The sequence below is a fragment of the Gossypium hirsutum genome, chromosome D08, assembly GCF_007990345.1.
Source record: "Gossypium hirsutum isolate 1008001.06 chromosome D08, Gossypium_hirsutum_v2.1, whole genome shotgun sequence".
Taxonomy (NCBI): domain Eukaryota; kingdom Viridiplantae; phylum Streptophyta; class Magnoliopsida; order Malvales; family Malvaceae; genus Gossypium; species Gossypium hirsutum.
In genome coordinates this window covers 66,841,683-66,859,566 of record NC_053444.1, presented here as the reverse complement: position 1 = coordinate 66,859,566, position 17,884 = coordinate 66,841,683, and the positions used below count along the sequence as shown (strand labels likewise).

Genomic DNA, 17,884 nt, shown 5'->3' with positions numbered 1-17,884 from the left:
AAAACGTATTTTCATAAATTTTCTAACCGAGTTAATTATCCGATTAAGGGCAACATCAACTTAGTCAAGAACTTAAATAATAATGTAGGTACATTCGTATAAATTTATTTATTTAAATTTATATTTAATCGTGTTCAATTACATTTTATAACCCTTTGAAATTAAAGTTAAAACTTATCAATAATTTACTATCTTTGACGTAATTTACTTTTTAAATAAATAAACATATTTTCAAAGACTATTAATAATTATGTTATAAATAAATAAAATAAACACACAAAACAACACTAATATATCTAATTATATATAATAATCCAACACCGATGAGCTTTACATAAATCTTTTCTTCTTGGTATGAACTTCACATAATTTTTACTTTGAGCTAACTTGGCCCAAATTTGATACAATTGCTTGCTACCATGATCTTGCCTCCTTAAAAAATTACCAAAAGTACCATAAAAACCTTGGAGCAAGAATCAAATTATATTTTAGCACTTTTATTAAAAAATGATAAATTATAAAAATTTTAACATTAAAGCACGCATGACACGTCACGTGTAATTATTTTATTATCCTGTCAGCAACACTAATTTTTAACAGTAAAAATAATAATTTTTTCAACAAAAATATTAATTTACTATTTGATCTAACATAGAAAGACTAATTTGTCCATTTTTTGAGTAAAAGACGCAATTTGACTTTTATACTTTTATCTCATACCCCTTCAACAGATCGTAGCAATGCAATCATTTAAAGATACCAAATGGGAGTAAACTGATAAAGAAGCTTTGTTAAAACGAGTTACTCCGACGCATGGAAATCATCAAAGACGAAAGTGACGCAAGAATACAAGTGCAATGAAGTGCTCGAAGAAATAGTGGTGAAATAACGTGAAAGATGCGAAATTGTCGAATAGTGATGAAGAATAAAAATACCAAACCTAATTGTTTTCCTCCCAACTGCTATAAAAAACAAGCACCATCTTTTGGTTTTCCCCATAGTAACCAAACTTCAGTTATAGAAAAGGTCATAGCAACATACTTTTTTTTTACCATCTATTAGACCACTTGTCTCCAAAAAGCACATTTCAACTTGGCCACAACCTGTAGATTATGAAATTGATGTCATGGATTTGTCCATTTTGTATATGAACATAAAGACATGAAGTTGAACGTGACGAAGGAAGGATGATTACCTGTAGTTTGGTGAATGTTCATCGTTTTCATACTTTCAGAGCAGCTTTGTGAACCATGGTTTCTTTGTGTATTTGGTGGCAACTCTTCTCGACAAGATCAAGAAGTTTTTCCAAGTTCGAAGCCCACGAATTGAGAATTTCATTGCTATCCTTTGCTACCTGGAAGCAGACTATTCCCATTGGTCGGTCAATCTTTGCCACCAGTGCCTTGGAGACAACCATTTCAGAAAGATGCTTCTCAGCTTCCTGGAGTGAAAAGATAATTATAATTAGCACAGAACATGGAAATAGCAAGGTGGCATGCTTCTCAACTAGCGACAAGGTTTCTCGAGAAAACAGATAAGAGGGAGAAGGAAAACAGAAAGGGACAAACCTGGATAGTGAGACACAACAACTCTGCAAGTCTCTTCAATGTAATCCTCGAGTAGTACTTTGAAACAACAAGGATATTCTGAAAAGCAATAAATTGGTTTCCGATGAAAAATGGTTAAGAAATTAATGAGTGAATCGAATTTTATAGCAAGAGGGTGGAAAATTTACATGTTCAATAATTCTCATTCTCAAATCTTCTGCAGCTTTGTCACCCAAAGAGCCTCCAAGCATGTTCTTCTCATTCTCAAATTCATCCTTGTATAAATTCCACAGGGATGTCCACTGGATAACCTCCATTGTAACTAACTGTTTCAATAGCAACCTGTAACAGAAGATAAAGCAAATTGGTCAACAGATGATATAACATTTAATAAACAACAAGCCAAGAGCTAGAAGTATTCGTGAAAACTAAATTCATCAAGGACCTACTTAAATTTTGGGATCTCAGAAAGATTCTTATCCTCCAATGTGGAATTAAGAAGGCTTGACTGCATTGGATCATGTGGGGCCAAGATCAAGTACCAACAGATTTTTCTTAAGACCTGCAAATAAAGCTATATACATGAGAATAGCTCAACAGAACTTTGAAAGGAAATATATTGAGATGAGCTTTACCGGAATCCACTGAGATGGATCTTCTCTTATGGATGGAATCTCGTATATTGCCTTATAGCAACGGCAAATTTCAAGGTAGTCATTGTTATGAAAGTAATACCTACAGAGGTAAGTAAACCTCATGAGTAAGACGATTCCAAACACATAGCAGGAGAGAAGGTAATTCATGAAATTCATTTCACATCCAATCACTTTGCAGTTATTTGGGTTCGATTCCAAACACATAGCAGGAGAGAAGGTAATTCATGAAGTTCATTTCACATCCAATCACTTTGCGGTTATTTGGGTTTTTACAGTGAAGTAAAGATGGTTCATATGTCTTCTTAAGTTGCTTGGTTATAATGGTAAGTCAGTTTAACTATAAAAGCCAAAGCAGGAACTATGATTCTCATTCTTACATTCAATGAAAATTTGAGAACTGTAGCTATAATGGTTAACATTTTTCCAGGAACTATGATCCTCATTCTTACATTGGTTCTGGTTTTTATTTTTTACAGTTACTATGCAAAGCTAGTCGAGCATAAAAATATGGAAGCCAGAGAGCAAAGAAGCCAAGTACCTAATCATCAGTTCATAGTAGATACGCTTCAACTCCAATAGTGAAGGTATATCAGCAGGAGGCTCCTCCACAACATTGTCACCTTCTTTGGGTTTCTTCTTTTCCTTGGAGGTATCGACCTCAAATACTCTAGGACTAATCTTCCTTGACAGAATTTGAGCACGGACATAATCCTGGCGATCTAAGCAGAGGCGAACCTGCATAGTTTAATTATTGGCACATAGACGCAATTATTATTTCAATCTTAATCTAAAAGATACAGTAATATTTAAAACAATAGGGGCAATGATCAAAATAAGATGCCCATACTTGTTCAAGAATGAAGGCAATTTTCTCAGTTTTTGCCATGGCACCAAAAGTTTCCACCTGCAGATCAAACCAAACAAAAATTAGAAAAAGGGGATAAATGGCAAAGAAGCTATAATCTTTTTATAAAGGAAACTTACTGCAACTTCCTGCATTAAATCTGCAGCTTCAGCAATAAGGCCCTGTTCTTCTTTAATCTTTGCAAGTCTCCTGATCAATCTTGCTCTCTCAATTTCAACATAAATCTACAGATGAAGGGAAATAAATTTGTTCCGAGAAAGTGTTAAAACATTAAACTGGTTACATCAAATAAGAAGAAAACTTAATGTCAAATTCAAACACTAACCTTTCCAGCAGACACACTGTTCAGGGTCTTGATAAGCTCTATACGAGTTTCAAGATCTGGTGCCTCATCAATGTATTGCATTGCTTGCTGAACCATCGCAGTCACTGCCTGCAGAGTGCAGAAAAATAAACAACTCTTGTAAGTAATAATATTGGTTAATCATAACCTAGGTAGAAAACTTCAACAAGGATGTGAAAAACCCTCAACCAAATAGCCGTTGCAGTGCGTCAACATTTCAGACAAAACTACTTTATAAAACTAGAAGGGAGGGCTAAAAAAATCTATATTTAGGGGCTTAATCATGAGGATAAGATCTGAACTTCACTAAACAATATGGTTCAGTAAAGGGTTTTCATCTATGTCCTGTGGTTCTAACTTCAATGGTAACAACCATTAAAATGGAAATTCTGTTCTAATTAACAAGAGTTTAATAGAATCATAAACTTAATCACACAACAACAATGGACTTCAGCTAAACGTACTATAAAATGCCAAACATACTAATAAACCTACATCTCAAAAAGTACTACTTACAACTACCAAATGAAGCATTTACAGCAATCAAATAAGTAAGAAAACCCTAAAATGCTCAGGATAGATGCACATCCACTTACAAATAATCAAATTAGATTCAGCCAACAATGATACACATAAACCCTAAATTTCCAAACACAAAGCGAGTAAAACGATAATTGAATCCAGCAAATAGAAACCGCACACGCACAAGAAGAACACCTACCTGCTTAAGTTGACCACGTTTCTTAGACAAATTAACGATCTGTTCATTGAGAGACTTCCAATCCTTAGCTTCAAAGCAAAGCTGCAAAATGTCAGAGACCGCTTTCTTGGTGCCAACCACATCGCCGGCAAACCGCATCTGCTTCTCAACATTAAGCAACTGGTCGATCGCCGCTTCCAGATTCGCATTTTTACCCTCCTGCAAAATTCCCCCAAAAAAATGAAAAAAAAAAGTGAGAAATTGAATTTTTAGAAGGAAATAGAGATTTTAGATCTGAAAAAAATATATAATTAACAAAATTTTGAAGTTTTACCATAGCTTCAGCCTTCAAATGACGAAACCTAGCAGAGAGAAAAAGGGAGGACGAATTGTGAGACTTTTTTTATATAGGTATTAAAAAAAAAAAGTCTTATAAAGCCGTGAAGGGGACAGCCACGATTAAACCGGGTTTTGGTATTTAAATTCAACAAAGCCCGGTTTGTAGGGTCGCTTTTTTTTGTTCCTTTCTTTATGCACAAGAAAAAGAGTAAAACACTTTAAATGAACCGAGCATTCTTCATTGAACCTTACATGGGCCGGTCCGGATCAAGGTACGGCCCGATTTTAATTTTTTAATGCCATTAAAAAATCTTAACAGTGAAATATACTTAAATGGTCACATTAGCTGCACATTAATATTATTAAAATTTTAACAGTTGAATCAAATTTTTCAATTCAAAATCAAATAATTTAACAAAAAATTAAAAGTTAATAAAAATAAATATAAAAAATATTTAAAATAAATACAATGAAGGTTATATTGGTCAATTCAAAAGTTATCTAAATTCGTATTTTATTTAAACTAGTTTCTAATGTGACACGCATTGCCTATAATTTTACGCATTTATTTTTTAAATAGTTTTTAAATAAAATTTTAATTATTGTTATCTTTAATTGATAATGATAATTTCTCGTAGTTTTTAAATAATATACCCACTTAAAACTATATAACAAAGTAAACTATAATATTAATTTGGAATTAAAAATAAGTAAAGCAACATGCAACAATTATAATAATAATTTATGATAAATACAAAAAATATTTAAATTAAATTAATAAACAAATTTATTAATAATTATTAAAATTTTGTTAGAAATTTAATTTTCACATGCACCAAATAAATAACAGATAAATAAATAAATAAAAAGAAACAATTTTAAGAGAATTTGTTTTACATTGTATAAGTAATTTACAAAAAAAAACCAATATCATGATATTATATTACCTCAACATCGATGAAAATAAGATTCAATCACTTTTCGTGTCATTGTTGATAAAATATGATTTGATAATATCTCTTCGAATAACTATTGCTTTAATATTTCATTCTTTATATATATATATGTATATAATGTTAACTTATTAATGCTCACTGTCTTTATTTTTTACTAGTAATTTTTGTTAGATGTTACTTGATTTATAACCATTAATTTACTTTATGAGTGTCTATGTGTTTGTAATATTTTGAGATTTACATGAAAATAAATAACTCGAAGGCTAATATACTAAACAAACCCTTAAATTATTACACTTTGTTTAAACAAATCCTTCAACTATTTTTATAGTTAAATAAGCCCTAATATATGGTTTTTACTAAAAGCACTTAATTTAAATATTAAAGTAAATCTATGGCTTAAATATGCCATTGAGTCCCTATACTAATTTGAATTTAAAATTTAATCTCTATACTTTAATTTTGAAATATTGAGTCTCTGTACTTTTTTTATTTAAAAACTTGGTCCATCAATATAATTTTCTCATTAAAATTAATGGTGTCAAATGTAAAATTCTTTTTTTAGCCCTCAACATTTATAGTTTTTTTGTTAATTTAGTCATTACCTTTTAAAAGTACTTAAAATTTCAAAAAAAAATATTTTCATATTAAAAAACATAAAAATTAAAATTATATTTAGAATAAAAATAATGAAAAAATCCTTAAATTTCAAAAAAATAAAAATAGAAATAATCCAAAATTCAATGTTATGTAAATTAGATCGGACTAACCAGTTGGACTAAGAATTAGTTGGGGTATAGATCCAACAAGAGGTAAAAAACCATTGACCCACGAACTGGTACGAACGGGTTGAATCAAGCTAAAAAAATCGGTTAAAGCTATTTTGAAATAGTTTGACCAATTGATTCCTAAAACAGTTGGTCTGATCTGTTTAAATCACGTAAATTATTAAAAAAATAAAAACCAATTTAATTGTCAGTTCAACTGGTTTTTTTAGCCTAGTTCAACCACTCCTTATCGATTCATAAGTTAATCCATTTTTACTTCTCATCGGATTGATACCCCAACTATTTCCTGACTAACTGACCAGTTAAGTCCAGTTTAGGTAACATTGAATTTTTGAATGTATTTTTAAAAGCATTTTTTTAATTTAAAGAGTTTTTATTTAAAAATTATATTTTTTTAATTTTTTATGATTTTATTTAAAATATGAAAAAATAACTTTTAAAATTGTTCATGTAAATGACTAAATTGACAAAAAAAAACTATAAATGTTGAGAGTTAAAAAAAATTGCCATTAATATTATTAACTTTAACAGCAAAAAGAAAAAAAAAGAGGAAAGTAGATGGAGTCAGTGTCTCAAAATTAAAGTATAATAATTAAAATTTAAAATTTAAAAGAGTGCAAAGACTTTTATCATATTTAAATCTAAACATATCTTTAACTACAGACTCTTATATTAATTTATTGTTGATGCAATAGAAATTATATACACTTTAATAACAATATAAAATTTAAAAGAATATTTAATCGTGTTATATATATAAAATATAAATGCAAATTAATTTAAAATATTAGTTTACTTCTTATTTAATAAATTATTATGGTGAAATTCAAATAAACTTAAATGCAAATTAATTTAAAATTTAAATATTAAAATTAAGATTTTTAAAAGAATGATTAAGAATATAAACACTTTTTAAGAAATTTTAAAAGATTAGTTTAAATAACAAATTATTTCATCAAATTCAAATTAACATAGAATTTAAATTAGTTTAAAATTTTAAAATATTTTTATTGATATTAAAATCAATATTTTCAAAAATATTAATTAAGTGTTATATATAAGTATTTTTTGAAAAATTTAAAATAATAATTTGCTGTTTAATTAATAAACTATTTTTTATCAAATACAAATTAACATAAAATGCAAATTAATTTAAAAATTTTAAAATATTTTCATTGTGTTATTAAAATTAAGTATTTTAATGAGTGAAAATCGTAGATTAGGACTTATTTAACTACGAAAATAATATTTACTTGTTTAAATAATGTATAACAGTTTTAAGGTTTTTTTAGTATATTGATAAATATAAAAAATATCCATGGATTTTGATCCAATGTTGAATGTCTTATGTGAAATTTAATTTTGTGTAATTTTATACATAAAAATTTGTTTGATTCAAACTTCACAAATAATTGACAGTATTATCAAACTAACCCCATTTTGCATTGATACATTGTATATAAAAATAATTATATTAATTCAATATGAAAAATAAATGTGTGTATGTATACATATGAACCACAATTCAAGTTTCATGTATATAATTGCACAAAATCAAAGTTCATGTATCAAATTGCATATTAGACTAAAGTTCATGTATGAATTTGATATTTATCCATTTAGTATATTAACCAAACTTGAGATTTAAGAACTGAGTCAACTCGTTGAAAACAAAAAAGAACAGAGTCAACTCACCTACTACCTTACCTACCAACCCACCGATCAACAGCTCCTTTCAACCCACAACTACTACTTCCCATTCTGCCTTTTCTCCTCCATTTTTAAACTAAAAAGAAGCAAACAGTTGAAATAAATTGGAAACTAATAATCAGCAAAAGCAAAAATAAAAATGTCATCATCATCTTCCATTGATCAACCCAATGTCATCACCTGCAAAGGTAAATTCTGTCACACCCATTTTTCAATTTTTTTTCGATGTGGGTATTTATGGTTTCATTGATATTTGGTTTAAAATGAAAAGCAATGGTGGCATGGGAAGCTGGAAAAGATCTGGTTATGGAGGAAGTGGAAGTGAGCCCACCTCAGCCTCAAGAAATTAGGGTTAAAGTCATTTGCACCTCTCTTTGCCGCACTGACATTACTGCCTGGGAATCTCAGGTGCCCTTTCTTCTTCTTTCTTTTCATGGGTTAATTGCACTATATGTCCCCGGACTCTTAAAGTATCATTATCGTATTAATCAAGTTCTTCTCTCGTCCAAATGGATGTTAAATATCAGCTGAATAAGACGTAAAGTATATTTAAAGCTAATATTTTTAAAATCGAAGTAGATTATGTTTTAAAAGATAAATATCAAAATTATACATCAACTTTGATTTAATGTGTAATTTGATACAATTTATAAATGAAGTTTGATTTTGTGTAATTATACACATTAAACTCAAAATTCGGTTCAAATGTATATATAAAACTTTAAATTTATTAAATTCTACACATTTATATAAATAAGTACATAATATTTTTTATATTGGGTAAGTATAATTATTTGTGTAAGAAATATGTAAAAATAAAATAGTGTTTTACCGAAAATGATATTAGTTCTTTACAAAAATTGAATCAAATCTAAATTTTATGTATAAAACTACACAAAATCAAAATTTGCTTATAGTTTTGGGATTTATCCTTTTTTTTTTAAAGACATTAGATACTTGATTAAAATTTGATCTTGCGTTTTAATATATGTTTTCCGTGAGATCCAATCTAAAATTTGATCATGGTTAGACTGGCGAAAGTACCTATTTTATATGATCTTAATACTTTAAGGACTTAATTAGAATATATTGAAATTTGATGACTAATTGACAATTCAGGCAGTAATTTAGGGACATCTAGTATAATTATTAACTTTTCTTATTGTCTTACAGGCTAGCTTTTGAAGTTTATGTTCATTGCCCAATGAGTTGTGTTGAATCTTTGTCATTAACAGTGTTGGAACTTAAATATAATAATCGAGTAATTTCGGTTGCCGGATTTAACATGGTATTTGAAATCTCCCTAAGTCGTATTTTTGGAGCTGCCACTGATTTGAATCCGGCGAAGTGTGTTTAAAACTTAAATATAATAGTTGAGTCATTTTATTTTAAGGAATATTGGTTAAACCAATAACATAGTATAGATGCCATGCTCAATGAATGTCGAATGAGAATGTTATATCAAATTTGGGCACTCAAATCTCTAGTTGATTGCAGGCTATATTTCCTCGGATATTCGGCCATGAAGCATCAGGGTCAGTTCAGCACCGTTTCTGGTTTAAGCATTCTTTATTAGTTCTATTAATTTTTAAAACTTCAATCTGTTTCTCCATCTGTTCGGTAAAATGTCGAAGAGAAACTAGTTAAACCCATAATAAAGATTTGTATATTCTACCGATTAGTGATACCATTGTCGTGTTTAGCATTACTTTGGATTTAAGTTTTAGTGTTGTTTTCTTTGTAGGATTGTCGAGAGTGTGGGCGAGGGAGTGACTGAATTCGTGAAGGGGGACCATGTGCTGACAGTATTCACCGGAGAATGCAAGACGTGCAAGCACTGTGAATCCAAAAAGAGTAACATGTGCCAAGTTTTAGGCTTAGAAAGAAGAGGTGTGATGCACAGCGATCAGGGTACGCGTTTCTCGGTTAAAGGGAAACCCGTTTATCATTATTGTGCAGTTTCAAGTTTCAGTGAGTATACGGTCGTGCACTCTGGATGTGCCGTTAAAGTCAGCCAGCAGGCACCTCTGGAGAAAATATGCCTACTGAGTTGTGGAGTAGCTGCAGGTATTGCAGAACTCACTGTCCAAACTCTCTTTCAATCTCGATTTTTCAACTATGTAGTAGGAACGTATGTTGAAGCCTTTACGTACAATTAATGCTCATATGAAAGTATGAATATTTGGGTTTCCATGAGTTTCTTAGCTAACTAATACATTCTTGAGCCTTATAAGTTCATCTTGTTTTACTACACTTGATAATTTAGCCTATGGTTTTAGGTCTTGGTGCAGCTTGGAATGTTGCTGATATCTCTAAAGGATCAATCGTGGTGATTTTCGGACTCGGAACTGTAGGCCTCGCTGTAAGTATTACTTGAACATTTCGGTAAAAGCTCAGTGCTGTAATGACCTGCCAGCCATATTTGCTCCATTTTGGTTAATCATTAATATGCTTGTATGATAAGGTTGCTCAAGGTGCCAAACTTAGGGGAGCATCTCAGATAATTGGTGTTGATATTAATCCCGAAAAGTATGAAAAAGGTAAGTTCAATATTGCACCTCCAATTTCCAGGTTTCTGAGTCCTGAGCCTGTTGAAATTTCTCTGAAAACAAATTTATCATTACGGTTGCAGCAAAGTGTTTCGGAGTCACGGACTTCTTGAATCCCAACGAGTATAACGAACCTATTCAACAGGTACCCATTCAAAGAGCAACAAAGTTCAATAGGTAAAACCTTATGCAGTAAGAAACTAAAACTCTATCAGTATGTTTCAGGTTATTAAGCGAATATCCGGTGGAGGGGCGGATTACTCCTTCGAATGCATAGGCAACACCGGAATGGTAACAACTGCACTGCAATCGTGCTGTGACGTAATTTCCTTGACTCATGATTTGATAATCCTTCGCTGTTCTAGAGAAGATTCTTAATCATCAAAACTGAAACTCACCAGTTTCTTTGCCATCCATTCCGTAGGGATGGGGTTTAACAGTTACGCTCGGTGTACCAAAAACGAACCCGGAAATAGCATCTCATTATTCAGCATTTCTTTCTGGGAAAACATTGAAAGGGTCCCTATTTGGAGGATGGAAACCTAAATCTGATCTTCCTTCATTAGTAAACAAGTACATGAACCGGGTAAGATTTTCCATAACATCTTGTTAGATTGATTCGTACTTATTACTTCATTGATAAATTAGTGAAAAAATAACTTATTTTTATAACAAAAATTTCGGGGGGGGGGTTAATTCCACATCACTCGATTAATGGAACTTCGTAACGATATTGGTGATTTGAACTAAGGCATAAACATTAATAATAGTAGGACTAAATTATGTCAAATTAAAGTATAAAGATTAAATCATCAAAGTGAGTATAATATATGGACGAAAACCATAATTTAACCTTAAAAGGAAAAATCTTGAGAATAAAAAGGCAAGACTTAGGTGCTTCACAATAAACCTTGATTTTCCATGGTTGTGAATCTGTAGAACATTCAGCAAGCTTGAAGGTGGCAACCATGCATGTCTGTGAATGTTATTTTATCTTATACATGCATCTATCTACCTATCTATATATAAATTTATCATTGTTTTCACAGGAAATACAGGTTGATGAGTTCATCACACATAATCTGCCATTTGAGGACATCAACAAAGCTTTCACTCTGATGAGAGAAGGAAAATGCTTGCGGTGTGTCATTCACATGCCAAATTAGTTTTCCATTTATGGGATTGTATCGATAAATGTGGAAATCTCCCTAACTTGGGCAATTCGTGTACTTTATTTATATTTTATACAAATTTTAATATTTGTATATGTATTATGTTTGTGTAACCTTTTCCTATTGTATTTTTTATCATGTTATATATATATATTTATCTATATTATTATTTTGCCTGAGTTAATTTCACAAATTAATTGAACACTAATTTAGTTATAAAAAAATTTAAAAGACATTTAAAAAATATATATTACTATAAAGGTATTTGTCTCTTTTTATATAAAATTTATAATAAAAAAAACAAATTAAACCCAAAATAAATCTTAGATTTGAACCTAAGACAATAAGATTTCAAAAACCTCAACTCTACCCTTTCAATTAAAGCCTAATTGTTGATTTTTTACATGAAATTTTTTTTTTATAAACATAGCTTTTACATAATTTTCTTTGAAAAATGAGATGAAAGAGATAGCCATTTTCTACCTTAATACATAAAAACAAATCATTCCAAACTGAAATGATAACATAAAAGCAAAGCCTTAATGTTGCACACCATGCCAATTCCATTATTCTATGGGTTGGTTCTCACAACATCTAACCAACTCAAACTTTGTTACTCTATCAAGCAAAAGTGAAGAATAAGAGCAATCACGGTTTGACTCGGTTCTTCTAGAGTAAAAATCCAGCTAATACACAGTATTGTGAATCTTTTTAAAACAAAAAACAAGCTGAAAGCCATACATAAGCAAACTGAACACTGCAGTTCATTTTGGTTTTTACAATATTCTCTTCAGCCCTAGTGACAAGGACATATAATAAAGTTTGCGAAATAATGGGCAAGCTTCTAACTGACGAGGATCAGTAAATTATTACTGCAACTTCAGAGCTTCTAGGGTAGCTAGTTAACCATAATATGATATAATCAAGCATAAAGGCTAATGTTTCTTAAGCTTAAGCCTACTTGGTTAAATTATTATATATATCTGTCTCTATCTAATGGGCAAAAGTGGTCATCTTCCTTAAAAATGTTCTCTAACTATGCCTTTCATTAATTGAAACAGCCAAAATGTTAGTAAAAAAGCAAGTCTGGTTAACCGTATACAAGTTATAGGTAACAACAATAAACATAGCCCAAGAGTGCTTTAACCAAAAATGGATCTCTTCTTACTGGCATGTCTGACTGGTTAGTGCAGCTAGTTACCGGTTAAAGCCCGTGGACTATGCTCAATAGTAAACAAAGACATCCCTGTCTGTGCTACTGCTCTCACGAATGCCATATTTGCAGTCAAAGTTGGGGCACGCCAATAATCACCAGTTCCAAACACAATCTTGTTTTTCAGTGCTAGCTTTCTTGTAGTTGGCAGGCCTATCAGTCGTTCTGAAGGGCTATCTCGCACAACCCTGTTACGGTTCATACATACAAATGTTGAGATAAGTCATATGACTCCAAGTATAACCTAGGATCTAAGATATAACATAACAACTTATTTCACAAAAAGGGCACTATTTCCTGTGATTTTCCAGCAGTATGCACTTCTGACTCTAAATCAGTAAACCTTAGAAATGAGTCCTATGACTCTGATGAAAAGCTAGCAACAAATCTTAGTTTTTTCTTCTTTATTAAAATTGCTGCAGCTTTAATTGAGATTTCAGAATTGAAACCAGATTTCGTGCTAGTTTGATTTGCTACCACAAACCTAAATGACTTATCACTTAGTTAAATCCTTAGACTCATGTCATTTCACCATTAACTTAGCAATAGTTGTCAGAAAACTCACAGGAGGCATTTCAGGAGCTGATCAGCTCTGTGCTTCTCATTAGCTCCTCCACACATCAATACTAGCTCCTTGAACTCTGAAAGAACACTCTGACATATTATGCCCCTCTTCCCAGATACAGCAGCACTGAGATTCACGTGTATTGGGTACTGAAGTTCAGACATTGCCTGGCAAGAGGTAAAAACCTTGTTAAAAGAAAGTTCTACGTACAATTTAAGATATAATAAGGCATAAAACAAAACAGCAATTATGCTAACAATAGAAGACGTAAAAAGTTAGCATCATAAAGTAGAACAAAAACTGATGTTTATTAAGAAGACAGAAAATTTATACATGTAACTGAAAATCTTTTTGCTTTTCCTACTACGATGGAAAGACAGTTGGCTACTGAGAAAATGGCATATCTTCTATAATCTTTTCAACTTTTCTAGTAAGGTTTGCTGGGGGTGAAGAGATATAATTGGCCATCTGACTTTTCCGCAACAAGCCAACTCATTTCATTGTCATTAATTTAACAAGAAATATTCCTCACTGTCATTCCTCATCTTTAAGTTAATGTGTAGGCAACGCATGAACCAGAGCAAACAAGATATTAGTGAACTGTAGTCCACAAATTAAAAAAAAAGTCATCAGAAGTTGTATACATACAGTGAACCTTCAAAAAAACATAATTTTCAATTTAAATATCCATGCGTAGAACCTGTTTTAGACCATCAAGGTTTCATGGGGTAATGCCAAAGATAGGAGGATTGAGGAAGAGATTTCAATATTTCCATATTGATCAACTCAGTGGGAAGAACATAGCTTTAATGAAAATTTTACCTGGGCAATCACAAAATCATAATTTCCCTTGAATCGATGCCGCAGTTCAACCTCTGGTTTATTCAAAAGTTCCTCGGCACAACCATTGCTAATTCCTGATACAATAGCTATCAAAGCTGTTGTATCAAAGTTGATAAAATCATCGTCATGGGAAAAATCCTCCATCTTAGTAGATTCCACCTTTTTCATTTGTGAAAGAAGAGCAGAAAAAGAATTGCTAGAGCCTAAGTTAGGATTCACGTTCTCTCCTTGATGCTCAGGAGGAAATACATTCAGAAATGAGTCTTTCACCTCATGCTCAGAACTAATGACATTATTCACAACATGATCAACCTTAATTTCAAGTACACATGCCTCCTTATACATCCCTGGAATTACATGAACCCATTCACCTTCAGTTTCCTCGGCAAAATCAAAATCAGAGTCAGAGAATTCCAGAGCTAGCATGGAGGCACCAAATTCATCCTTAAGTTTCTGATGGTTAAAAATGGTGAGTCCATTTGAAAAGAAAAGGATAATAGAGTAAGGTCTTAAGGTGTTGATTGACTTTGCTGCATCAAGAACTTGTTGAATTCTAGACTTCAAACCCTTGGTTTTGTTATTTGAATGCCAAGTAATGTAATTCGGGTTTCTATCAGAAACAATAACCCAAACTGGGTTTTTGTTGAGATTACATACAATATGGACGTGGATGGAATTCAAAGAAGCAGCAGCAGAAAGGGTTTTATGTTTACTTGAAAATGAGAGAGGAAGTGGCTTGCAAACACGAGAAACTGCAGTTATAAAAGGTTGTTGAAGAATGTAGACAATGGCTTCCAGGTGCCCAAGGTTGACGCTGTTCATTCCAAACAAGATAACACAAACCTTTCATCAATTGTATGCTTACCATTAAGGTTACACATGCATACCAAACAATATATGTGATGTTCGAACCAGAGTTTTTAAGGAATGTGCCAATACATTGCAGCTTACTGGAGACAACAAAAGCACCTCAAATCCTCCTGAGCAAATCGCATTTGATCAGGCACACGCCTAGGCAATTCGTTTGTTTTTAATCTTTCTCATTAACCATACCTTCGCTAGTAAGAAGGCTAAAACTCCGTACTTCTCAAATTTTGAATATTCAACAGCATAAAGGGCACCATAAACATAAAGCAATCATGCATATTGCCCAACAAAAACCATTTGCATGATTTTGTAAGATGAATTGGATCGTTCTTCAAATTTTAAGCTCATTTCATAAATACACATAAACAAGCCTGCAAAATCACGCACAAATAAGTATAATCTCTTGACTTGTGAGTGGGTTTTTCGCATCTTGTGCTGGATTCTAGCACCTAAACCATGCTTTACGCCCTTAAAAACACTGGTTTTAACTTTTAACTACTTAATTTAATGAAAAACTTCTTTTATTTACAACTATTAAATGATTCTTTTTCCTTTTCTTTTTCTAATTATCAAATACATGTACAAAGAGATAAATTGAAAAATAGACGAGAAGACAAAAAAACGATGGCGAACTAAAGAGAAAGAAGAACCTGAGAGGTTGAGAAGAAGCTAGATGAATGGGAAAGCGGGAGAGGAACGAGAACTCGGAATGGGCCAACTTCAAGAGTGTGTGCTTGCAATTTGATTTGATGGTGGCGACGTCCAAACAATCTATTTTTTCTATCAACTCTCGGCATCTCTTCTTCGCCGCTTCCACCTCCGCCTCCATGCTCCACCGTTCCCGGTTACCTTGATTCCTCATGATCGTCAAATCTCTCCAAAATTTTATTACTTGGATCAAAAAAGTAAGTTTATCTCTTCTATAAGTTTATTTGTCATCTGCAAAATTAAAGGTTAAACTACACAGTATCTTTTCCTTTTTTTAGTGATTTAACTTTAAAAAAAAATTATAATTTAGTTATTAAATTATTCAAAAAGTTTTTTTTCTCTTTTTCGCACTATCTGTGCCAATAGAAAACTCTATTTTTTTTCTCTTTTACAATTTAGTTTATTTTCATGAAATAATTTTAGATATGAAGCAAAATTTAAATAGCTTTTTTCTCCGATCTCCCACATTGATTGTCAAATCGACTTTGATCTAAAATATGTTCTTTTACTTGTTGATAGATATTGATTCACCGTACCGGTCGTTAAATTGTTACTTGGAGCTCACTCGTAAAACTTAAAAATAAAAACTTTAACAACTCAATTATTTAAATAATAAATTTTAAATATTTTAATAACTTAAATGAAAACTTTTAAAAAATTTAGTGGCTAAATTGTAACTCTATTAATTAAATAACCAAAACAAAAATTCATTCACGGGAACTAATGGGTAGATTATTCAAAAAATTAATTTGAGATGACGAAATTTATAATCTTTGTCCTATAGCACAAATAGTAAGCTATAATCAAAGAATGTTCAATCAAGTCTACTAAGCTTTCTACAAATACTTAAAATTTTTAATCTTTTGTCGTATAACACATTATAGATCACAAAAACTTTTTATACAACACATTATTATATTTTTAAATTTTTAATAGTTATATAAAAATAGGGATAAAATGATAATTTTATATAAGTAGCATTTGAGAACTAGGATTTTAGAATTAGAATTTGTATTTCAAAAATAGTGTAAATTGAGTAGTAAACTATTTATAAATGTAAAATTCATGATAATTCCTTAAATCCGTATTATTAGTGTCTATTTAGTAATGAATTTGAAAATTTGAAAATATTTTTGAATATAACAGATTCATGTTTTTATCCAATTTTTTACTTATTTTGTATCGAATATCAATTAATTTACTCATAATATATGCATTCTCTATTGTAACTTATTTATTAGATTAATAATTACTAATTTCCATCCTTCATTAGAAATAAAGCCTAAATGCATGGGTTGAGCCTATAGAAATTAGAAATGATTTTTCGTACTAATAATCGCCAACTTTTTAAACTAATTATTTTAAATTAAATATTATAATTATTTTAAAATATTAATTTAATAATATAATGAAAAATAAATAGTATTCTCGTCGGTTCAAAAGTTCCTCTAAACGCATTCTTATATATATATATATGTTATAGATTATAAATTAATTCAAATAAACTCTCATGTGCATTTAATATGAATTTTTTATTAATACATTTATTATATAATTTTTCACCCACATCATGAATATGACATAGTTTAATTTTAATAAAAACATCTAGATTAATTATGGATAATTTTTTTAATAAAATGGGATATTTGAAACTTTTTTAATTTATACTAAAAATCATATCACACGCGTATGCATGTAGAAACCACAAATTTAAAACACAAACGTGTCTCTGAAAATAACATACAATAAATAATGAAACATATGGTTTAAAACTAATTACTAATAACATATGAAATATGTAAGTTATTAGAATGAAAAAATTAGATTAAATTGTTTATCATGGTGTAGCCACCAATTTCGAATTAGTGTCGAGTTAACTTGTGACACTAACTCAATTAAATACATTATTAATATTAAATTTTATCACATCCACGATGTGAGTGTACAAAAATATTTTATATTAAAACAATATATTTGTAAATATATATTAATAAATGATTTTTAGTGAAGTAGCAAGGGTTTTTTTATATGAATTTGGTGGTCTTGTGTTTGGATCTCAAATA

At 30.6% G+C, this 17,884-nt stretch overlaps 3 protein-coding genes across 3 annotated transcripts; 1 reads left to right on the top strand and 2 right to left on the bottom strand.

The window, feature by feature from the left end:
• Positions 1-863: 863 nt before the first annotated feature.
• Positions 864-4,602, bottom strand: LOC107909095 (26S proteasome non-ATPase regulatory subunit 12 homolog A). Its single transcript, XM_016836495.2, has 12 exons — positions 4,446-4,602; positions 4,133-4,330; positions 3,394-3,501; positions 3,188-3,292; positions 3,051-3,107; positions 2,742-2,938; positions 2,183-2,282; positions 1,997-2,109; positions 1,736-1,889; positions 1,569-1,646; positions 1,196-1,441; positions 864-1,103 (listed from the first exon to the last, which is right to left on the bottom strand). The coding sequence occupies exons 1-11, from the start codon at positions 4,446-4,448 to the stop codon at positions 1,223-1,225; spliced, it is 1,332 nt and encodes a 443-aa protein (XP_016691984.2). The 5' UTR covers positions 4,449-4,602; the 3' UTR covers positions 864-1,103; positions 1,196-1,222.
• Positions 4,603-7,872: 3,270 nt separating this feature from the next.
• On the top strand, positions 7,873-11,794 carry LOC107909096 (alcohol dehydrogenase-like 6). Its single transcript, XM_016836496.2, has 10 exons — positions 7,873-8,092; positions 8,176-8,312; positions 9,402-9,439; positions 9,649-9,971; positions 10,184-10,266; positions 10,369-10,444; positions 10,537-10,598; positions 10,679-10,774; positions 10,878-11,039; positions 11,503-11,794. The coding sequence occupies exons 1-10, from the start codon at positions 8,044-8,046 to the stop codon at positions 11,617-11,619; spliced, it is 1,143 nt and encodes a 380-aa protein (XP_016691985.2). The 5' UTR covers positions 7,873-8,043; the 3' UTR covers positions 11,620-11,794.
• An 846-nt stretch (positions 11,795-12,640) lies between these two features.
• Positions 12,641-16,093, bottom strand: LOC107909092 (uncharacterized). The gene is made up of 4 exons (XM_041098933.1): positions 15,764-16,093; positions 14,226-15,060; positions 13,404-13,570; positions 12,641-13,026 (listed from the first exon to the last, which is right to left on the bottom strand). The coding sequence occupies exons 1-4, from the start codon at positions 15,973-15,975 to the stop codon at positions 12,819-12,821; spliced, it is 1,422 nt and encodes a 473-aa protein (XP_040954867.1). The 5' UTR covers positions 15,976-16,093; the 3' UTR covers positions 12,641-12,818.
• Between the last annotated feature and the right edge of the window lie 1,791 nt (positions 16,094-17,884).